This window comes from Engraulis encrasicolus, chromosome 2, assembly GCF_034702125.1.
Source record: "Engraulis encrasicolus isolate BLACKSEA-1 chromosome 2, IST_EnEncr_1.0, whole genome shotgun sequence".
Lineage (NCBI taxonomy): Eukaryota > Metazoa > Chordata > Actinopteri > Clupeiformes > Engraulidae > Engraulis > Engraulis encrasicolus.
Window position 1 is genome coordinate 55,905,279 of NC_085858.1, and position 10,000 is coordinate 55,915,278.

General features: G+C 46.1%; 1 protein-coding gene across 1 annotated transcript in view; it reads left to right on the forward strand.

Annotated features, from left to right (window-relative positions):
- LOC134442167 (microtubule-associated serine/threonine-protein kinase 1-like) overlaps window positions 1-10,000 on the forward strand; it is a 106,360-nt gene that overhangs the window by 61,438 nt on the left and 34,922 nt on the right. Inside the window, exons 8-10 of the mRNA XM_063192447.1 lie at window positions 1,743-1,952; window positions 3,315-3,416; window positions 5,164-5,296. Coding sequence (XP_063048517.1) covers window positions 1,743-1,952; window positions 3,315-3,416; window positions 5,164-5,296 — 445 coding nt within the window. The remainder of the gene's footprint in view (window positions 1-1,742; window positions 1,953-3,314; window positions 3,417-5,163; window positions 5,297-10,000) is intronic.

Consider the following 10,000-nt stretch of genomic DNA (forward strand, 5'->3'; position numbering starts at 1 on the left):
TACAAGACTGCCACCTCAACCAGAGAGAGTAGAGAGAGAGAGGTTCCATTGGCCCATTGTTTCCGGGTTCTATTATTGCAAGGGGAGGGGGGGGGAATCCCCCTTTAGGCAGACCTAAGCAGACCTAAGGACTGTTCTATTCAATGCTAGGAGTATTATGACACGCCCCTTTAGGCAGACCGGAACCTGGTCATGTTAGGTGCCCATAGCAACCCATTACATTGGCATATCTCTATATACTTAGAGAATCTCTGCCTCAACCTGTGACCACCTGTTCTCTATCCCCGATGTCGGTGTAGTCTGACTGAGCCACACACACTAGACTACCCTGGGGCTTGGTGAGGCGATGATGGATGAGTGTGGCTTCAGGCGGTGCCCAGAGTGCAAGACAGAGATAAAGAACACTCTCACTGCCAGGTGCCATGGTAACAAGGCCGTATTGATCCGGGAGGCTGGTATAGGAATTTGCCAACCGAGGATTAGCAGCCGACTGCCACTCAGTGGTTAGGTGGTGGGAATGGGTACATGGATTGATATTTTTGACATTTCCTACACAGACTTGTCATTTTTTTAAGATATAGAATAGAACAGAATAGAATAGAATAGTATAGAATATATTAGAATAGAACACACCTTAATTGTCAAAGGAGAAAAATGACTCACCTGACATTAAACACAGAAGACATCAAACATAGCAGCACAATCGATCGTTCTACTTGTAGTTACAAAAATAGGATAGTATATTTATAATAAAAACAGACAGTGAGAGAGACAGGCCAACAGGCAGACAGAGACAAAGAGACAGACATAGTGACATACAGACAGAAAGACAGACACATACACAGACAGACACAAGAAGGCAGGGAGACAGAAACAAAGAGACAGACATACAGACAGAAAGACAGAGACAAAGACACAGGCACGGAGACAGTCAGACAGAGACACGAAGAGAAAAGATGAGACAGGGAGAGGGATTTGAAATGACTCCAGAAAGGTAGCCCTGTCTTATCCTGCTAACCCTGCCTTATCCTGGGGGGAAATTAAGGATGGGCTGCTTTATGGGGATTTTTTAGGCCAGCGGAATGAAGCCATCTTGTTAATGCCCAATGGATTATGTCCCCAATTAGGGTGACATTTCAAGGATATTACTCTTTAATGAGTACAGAAATGACAAGGACCCGTGGTGGTGGATTCCCTTGCATATAAAACTGTTCTCTTTCATCTCCTGTCTTCTATCTATATTCATTCATTCATTCATTCATGCATTCATTCATTCATGCATTCATTCATTCATTCATTCATTCATTCATCCATCTATTTCTCTATCCTTTTACATCTATCCATCTATCATATATCCGTTCATCTCTCTCTCCCTCTCCATCATCCATCCACCCACCCACCCATCCTGTTGCAACTATCCACCCTTCCCCTCCTCCCATTCATCCATCCATACATCCATCCACCCACCCACCCATCCTGTTGCAACTATCCACCCTTCCCCTCCTCCCATTCATCCATCCATCCACCCACCCATCCACCCATCCTGTTGCAACTATCCACCCTTCCCCTCCTCCCATTCATCCATCCATTCATCCACCCACCCACCCATCCTGTTGCAACTATCCACCCTTCCCCTCCTCCCATTCATCCATCCATACATCCACCCATCCCTTACTCCCTTCTCCACTCACCCCCCCCCCCCCCCCCTCCCTCCATTCCTCCTTCTCTCCCTCTCTCCCCAGGCCACGGCCCAGATGGAGGATCGCCTGGCGGTCTTCATCCACTCCTACTCCCCCGAGAGCGTGCTGCCGCTGGCGGACGGCGTGCTGAGCTTCATCCACCACCAGATCGTGGAGCTGGCGCGCGACTGCCTGGCCAAGTCCCGCGAGGGCCTCATCACCACCGTCTACTTCTTCGAGCTGCAGGAGAACCTCGAGAAGCTGCTCAACGATGTAAACAAGACATACACATGACACCGTGACACATGACTCCACACGCGTCACACATGCACGCACGCACACACACACGCACGCACGCACACACACACACACTTTCCCATCCAAACACACACACACATTCTCACATGCATCACTCACAGGCACGCAGTATTTTGTTCACTTTCTTGCTTCAACACACACACACTCTCACACACAAATTGGTTATGGCTTCGGAATGATTTGATGTGGATGCTTTCCTGACTGTTATTAACCATTGCAAGATATTGCCTAGATATTGCCAAGTTGAAATGTAATGTAAAAAGGCCAGTTCTCATTATGGGTCGTTAATAATTAAGACCCATTTGGGAACATACATTCTGTTATTATCATTTCACAACTTAATTAAAAGTTTTTTCTCTTCCCATCTTCCTCTGTGTAATCTGGGGTTACAGATCGCTTGCTATCTGCCGCCAAAATGAAATTCGCAGTGTGTAAATGGGTGGTAATGACACCATTATGCCGGCATGACAGACACGGGGCAGATAATGATAATTGAGGAAATGTTTATCTTGATTGGCCGCTGCGCTGAGCGAGGTGATTAAATCTGCATGAGATTCTTGGATGGTTTCATCAGGCGGGATTGGATTTGATTGGACGGGATTGGAATTGCTGGGTTTTTTTTTCACACAGTCATTTTGTTTTGCTTGGTTTGGTTGGTTCACTTTTAGGTGCGATAGGCACTAAATGAGTGGAATTAATATGGATTGTTGTTGATAGTATATTGAGGTTGTATGAGTTGCTGATGCGAAATATTTAAATGGGGAAGTTAATCATGCTTACATTATTTGTCAACGAAAAACTACTACTACTAAACTACTTTTCAAACAGGCGTTTGATTGTTCTCATTTTCTTAACAAAAAGGGCATGAGACTAAGCCAAACACCAGCCAAGCACAATGACTTCTCAAGGAAAAACTAGTTTTTCAAAGAGGCACTTAATTGTTCCTATTCTTCCTTACTAACAAGACAGAAATCAAGAAATAAATTGAAAACAAGACCATGCTAGCAGCTACCATGCTGAGAAACCATGCAAGAAAACTGCTTCTCTTTGTTACTATAACAGGTGCAACAGTAGATATTTTCCTTAATTTATTTTTAAGATATTTTTTAGGGCTTTTGTGCTTTTATTTGTGAATGGATAGGATGGTGAGAGAGGGACAGGAAGCGAGTAGGGAGAGAGAGACGGGGAAGGGCTGGCCAATGACCTTGGACGGACTCGAACCTGGGTCACCGGCGTAGTAAGCCAGTGCCCTACTGTTAGGCCACGGCAGGGCCGATATTTTCTTTTATTTAATGTCTTTTCTCGATTCCTCTGCAGGCTTTCGAGCGTTCAGAGAGCTCTGAGGTGGCCTTCGTCACAGAGCTGGTGAAGAAACTGCTCATCGTCATCTCACGCCCCGCAAGACTCCTGGAGTGCCTGGTGAGACATATTTCTCTTATTCATTTGCTTTAAATTTAATGTTCTTTATTTTCGTTTATTTATTTCCTCTCCTTTCCTTTTATTTTATTTTATTTTGCTGTCATTGGTGCCCTGTCTTTCGACTTTCGTCCCCAATTTGTCCGGGTGATTCTGCATTGTAGTCGTCCGCACTCTACCCAAAACAACCAACCCCTTCAAAATGCTAAAATGTGCTCTCTGTGTTGTTTGGCTAAACCAATTTGTTTCACAAATGTTGACTTGAAAAGCATGTTGTCAGCTCCAGCAGAGGCTAAAGTGAAACGCAAACACATCTGCACTGCTACCACAAATGCACCTATGCAAACACACACCTACATACACACACACACACACACAGGAACGCACACAATGCACACACATTAACACACACACACAAATTACAAAAAAGCACTGTCTGCTGTGGTGCTTAAATTTGCATTTAGATTAAAAATTCCTATTTAGCCGGAGAGCAGCTATATCACTGGGCTGCCCTGAAATCTCTGAGCGTGTTGACTCACATCAGCTGACTCCCATAGCCATTTCACATCTCCCGTCATGCCCAAAGTTTAGCCCCGCGGAGGCTGACAGGCAATGCTCTAATCCCTCTTTTCATATTGATATAGCCCCTACCCCTCTCTCTTTCTCTCTCTCTCTCTCTCTCTCTCTCTCTCTCTCTCTCTCTCTCTCTCTCTCTCTCTCTCTCTCTCTCTCTCTCTCATACACACACACACACACACACACACACATTTTATTTGTACCGACGATGTAAGTTCATGGAACGTTCAGCTTCTGCTTGGTTTTGTGGTAGTCCTTCTAGTGTCTGCAAAATGGGATGCCAAGACAAATTGAGTTCATGTCTTTCTACTGCATCACATTTGGTTTCATTCTGTGTGCGCTACCATTTGTAATAGTGTTATATCATATTTTGCTGTATCATATGTGGTATCAAATCATATTTCACAATATTTTATGCACGTTATTTTGTTTTGCACTGCATTGATAGTATAACGTCATTGGTCAGGTGTATCGTATTGTGCCATATTGCATCATATTGCATTGTATGTATTATATATGAACTTTAGTACAGGCTCTAGGCCCAATAGGCAGACACACATCATATTATACATAAAAAATAATAACATATAAAATAGGCAGGAAAAGTAAAAAGGAAGAAAAAAACAACAAGCAATAATGCCTAAGCATATACAAACATATCTGTCATGACCGTCTTAAAAGGCAGCCATACCAATGCTTCCACATATATGACTAATATCGGATTGAGCTGCATCTGGAGCTTGTTAGAATCATTATAATACAGTTTTTAGACTTACGTATTGTATGTATCACATATTAAATCTTACTGTATCATACATGTAAACATAATGAATGTGGAGTGTTTCCCACCCACATCCATTCACCTTTGTTTGTCTGGAGTTCTACATTGCATCATATCAGTGGTCAGTGAAAGATAAAGTAAATTCATGGTGCATGGTTCAACCACTGTACAACACTAGAACATCAGATTACAACGTATATACCTGTCCCACCATTTCCCCCATAGTATGTGTTGTGACAAACCCTAACAAGAACCCACCACAAACTTGATCCAACCAGCATAGAGTCAAATGGTTACTCAGATAAGTGTGTTGGAAGGAAACTGTGTTTCTTTTTGCTTAACTTGTACTCCTCCTTCTGAGACCTCTGTCCTCCTGTCCTGTGTGTTTGTCAGGAGTTTAACCCGGAGGAGTTCTACCATCTCCTGGAGGCAGCGGAGGACCACGCCAAGGAGGGACACCTGATGAAGACAGACATCCCCCGATACATCATCAGCCAGCTGGGACTCACCAGGGACCCCCTGGAAGGTGAGCCAGCAGGAGGAGAGAGGGAGACACAGAGAGAGAGAGAGAGAGAGAGAGAGAGAGAGAGAGAGAGAGAGAGAGAGAGAGAGAGAGAGATATCTCCCTCCTCATGCCTCACATATGATATATATATATATATATAGAGAGAGAGAGAGAGAGAGAGAGAGAGAGAGAGAGAGAGAGAGAGAGAGAGAGAGAGAGAGAGAGAGAGAGAGAGAGAGAGCACAGTAGGTGCGTAGGCACACTACAAAAGACGGATGGAGCGCATGCTAAAAATAGAGAGACGGAGAGAGGAAAAAGAAAGGGGACACAGTTAGAGAAAGGGACAACGAGAAAGATGGAGGGAGTCGATAAGGACAAAGAGAAACGTGCAGAGATAGAGCAGCAGGTGAAACCCATAGTGACAGAAAAACAGCGAGCGGGATGGAATGAATGATAAAAAGAAATGGAAAGAAAGGAAGCAAGGGACAGCAGCTGTAGTAGCACGAGAGAGAGAGAAAGAAAGAGACAGAGAGAGAGAGAGAGAGAGAGAGAGAGAGAGAGAGATAGAAAGAGATAGAAAGAGAGAGAGAGAGAGAGAGAGAGAGAGAGAGAGAGAGAGAGAGAGAGAGAGAGAGACCTTTTAAAAGCCTTTTATTAACACCATTCAGCCATCATTGGCACAGTACAGCCACTGCTCAAAAGCAGACCAACACCCCCCCCCTATATGTTCACAATCAGCTCCCCGTCCCCCCCAACCTCACACAACACCCGCCCCACACACCAAACGTTTGAAAATTTCTCCAAATCATTGACCAAGTGATAATACATGTATTCCACCTTGATGCGACTTTTCACCATTCCCAAGAAACCCTCTAAGGGGTCTACATACACCAGGTTCAGCATTCTCTGCTTGCGGGTCAGCCAAATGGCCAACTTTGCCATGCCTAATAGAAAATTTACCAGACAGACCTCCTTCTTGACATTCGCATTGTATTTAGGCCCACTAATGAACAGAGACTCTGAGAAGCCCTCCCCAAACCCTCCCAACACTCCCCTGAGCCACTGAAAAAGACCTCTTAGCCTCTCACAACTTAAAAACAAATGGGTTATAGTCTCCTCCTCCCCGCAGAATAGACAACCCCTCCCTGTTGCTGGATTAAGGTGTGCCACGTGTCTGTTTGTTGCTATGGCCCCATGAGCAAGCCTCCACTGTAGATCAGCTGTACGCTTCTCAATGGGAGGCTTGTACAGGGCCCGCCAACAACCTCTAGGTGGAAAGCCCAGCCCAAACACTTCTGACCACCTCCCTGCCCCAGCTCGGCCCAGCACCCTCTGGTGTCTCACTTTAACTGACACCGCATACAGTGCCTTTTTACTGAACTCGACGAATTCCCTTCTCCCTTGGGAGTCCAGGCAAACAAGTGTCTCTTCATGTGAGGTCTCCTCAAAAGCGGCAGAAACCTCAACCTTAGGAAACCTGTATGTCGCCTTCCACTGCGAACTAGCGACGCACGACGGGAGAGCCTCCCTCCAAGCCCCAGGAAGTGCGCACCGGACCTCCTCAAGAATCCCCTCCAGGACTCTCAAGGAGCACATCCCGGTGACGCGCTGCAGCTGGCTTGCCGTCATCCATTCAGTTCCATCCCTCAGGTGCGCCAAAACTGTACATCCCATGGAAGACAGTCTGTTCCGGACACTTGCTGACGAAAAGAATCTGCTCCTCAGGCAGGGGTTGAAAAACAATGGCTCCCCCAGAAGCCATTCCGTCCAAGAGCTGTCCGTCCTCTGCACTTTGAAAGTCAAAACCCACGCTTTCAGCATGGAGTGGTACACCGCAGGGAGCGTGCCCCAGTGTTGTTCGTGTTCCCTCATTAAAAACAGCTGCTTCTCATAGTTCAAGGGTGACGACTGTCTCAAAAGAGAGCATGCTACAGGTCCCCACACTACCTCGCTGTCGTAGAGGAGCCTTTGTGCAGCGTGTAGCCTGAAGGCAGACAGGCGGCTTCGAAGGTCCACCAGGCCCTGACCACCTTCACACACTGGTAGGTATAGGACGGGCGCCGGGATCCAATGCTGACCCGACCAGAAAAAGTTGTTCAGCTTACGCTGGAGTTCCACCACCAGCGGCTCCGGTGGCTCCAGGACACTGAACCTATGCCAAAGCATGGAGGCAGCCAGGTTATTTGTAACCAGTACCCTCCCCCTGTAGGACAGTTGGGGTAATAGCCAATGCCATTTAGACAACTTGGCAGACACCTTCTCCAGCATTCCCTCCCAATTTTTCAGCTGAAACGCAGGAAGCCCCAGAAACACCCCCAACAACTTTAAACCCTCTCTCCCCCAACTCAGGCCCCCCGGAAGAGAGGGAGGGCCCCCATTGCCCCAGTCACCCAATAAGAACCCTTCACTTTTACTCCAATTAACCTTGGCTGATGATGCCTTCCCAAAAGTTCCCAAGGCCCCACAAATGAAATTAATATCACTCTGGTGCGAAATAAAAACAGTTAGATCATCGGCATAGGCCGACACGGTGTAACTTGCTCCCCCCACTACCCCAGGGACTGCAAAGCCCCTTAACCCCTGCCTGAGTGTATTTAATAAGGGCTCAATAGCTAGGCTATACAGCTGGCCAGAGAGAGGGCACCCCTGCCGTATACCCCGCGTTACATCTATGGGCTGGCTTAGACCCCCACCCACTTTTAGCATGATTGACGCCTCCCTGTACAAAAGTTTAATCCATGATAAGGCTCTTTCCCCAAAACCAAACACTTTTAACACATTTAAAAGGTAATCATGGTCCAAAAGGTCGAACGCTTTGCGTTGATCTATAGACAGTATTCCCACATCAACCTTGTTTTGCTGTGCAGAGTCAATAACGTCTCTAACCAAAAATAAATTGTCCATTATTGTGAGAGAGAGAGAGAGAGAGAGAGAGAGAGAGAGAGGGAGGATGGAGGAGTGCTTGGGCCTGGTGATGTACTGTACAGGCGCTCCAGAGTCCTGGAGTAATTGACCCAGCTGCGCTCCTCAAAACAAGGCCAGTCTGAGAGCCTTCCAGCCTTTGTCCTTGTCATTGTTCCGGTCTCTGTAAAAGGTGCCAAATGTAGCCTTGGCTGTTGCTCAAACGACTAAGGCACCGTACTGTTACGCCGAGGGACCTGGGTTCGATTCCGGCCCCGCGGCTGTTTCATGTTTACAGATCCTCCCCAATCTCTCTCTCCCTCTACGTACTTTGCTGTCTCCTCTCAAATGCTCCAGCCTCCTAGGCATGAAAAATCCCAAAAATATCTTTATAAAGGTACAAAATGTGACTTGGCTCTCTGTCTCTCTCTCTCTCTGGAGTGTACCAAGCACTAGTACTAAGAGCTTTTGGCCGTTTGTGGCTCCAGCCAGTCTTGCCTCTCGGACAAAAAATGACCCAGACTGAGATGCTGAATAAGCAGAGCTATCAATCTGGCTGGCGATATTACACAACAACACTTTCACACACAGACTGCTGTTGTGCAGGGTAGTGGTACTCTGGCATACAGGGCATATCCCTGGTGGGATGAGAGTCTTCTGGGACCGATACTGGTGTTTCTGTTTGTTTGTTTGTTTGTTTGTTTGTTTGTTTTCCCATAGATAGTGGTGGTCAATTTAAATGGAATGGGATGGCTTGATCCGTCTTTAAAGTGTATATCTCAGGTTAATTTTTATTCAAAATAATGGACTTCCTTTGATAGTTCTACCACTTCAACAATTATCCATCATTTTTTTCATGCAACAGGGCATCAGAAAATGAAATATAATGAGGAAAAGTGTGTATTTTCAGTAACATGTTCAAAGAATTCTAATCTATTGTGTGACGTCAGGCGAGGCCATTCAGTAGCCCGCAGTAGCGGTAGCCCTGTATTCTGTACGGTGTGTGATTGAATTATGCCGTACGGGTATGAAATAAATATCATTGCCAATATTATATCATGACCGCTACAGGGTGCCATGTGACCGTGAGGCAGTAAAATAGCCTACCAGTGTTCGAACTATACCAAAAAAAAAAATGGGGGGGTGGGGGGCGGTGAGTGGTTACGATTGCGCTTGCCTCAAAATGCGAGTCTCGAAGGGCTAGGCCTACCATGTGATTTCAAATTTCAAGTAGGCCTACACTACAAATTACCAGACATTGTTAGTATCAACCTTTAGTAGCTCTATCATGCCATTTCAGCATCATGTCCAAGTGGGAACGAATGTAAACAGCGACAAATGATAAATAAATAAAACCGTTTGGGTGAATCATTCGCTCCAAGCTTTTTAACGGCAAGGTGCAAAGCAGTCGGCTGCATTGTAAGAGTGCCAGAGATTACCAAATTCAAACGACTGCAAAGCAATCTGTCTGGGCACAGCGGAAAGCACCTGTGCGGTCCACACGGCGGTCAGCAGAAAACGAATGAACCTCCCTTGCAATACGTCCGAGAACATCAGTACACCGTATGTCAAATGGCGCATTTGTCTACTTGTTTCGAGCACCACGTTTCATTGTCATTGCCGCGAGTTTCTGACAAACCACATAGTTGAGCTGCACAACGTGACACTATCATACACAACATGATGAAGCGCCCCCCTCACGTTTGACATCCTCGGGCCGAAGTGTCATAAGGGGGTAAAGACCGTGAACATAGTGACACACACTTCACAGTGGTGTTGGTGAAAACGAAAAGAAGTTGCCTCCCACGGCCCAAACGCAAAATA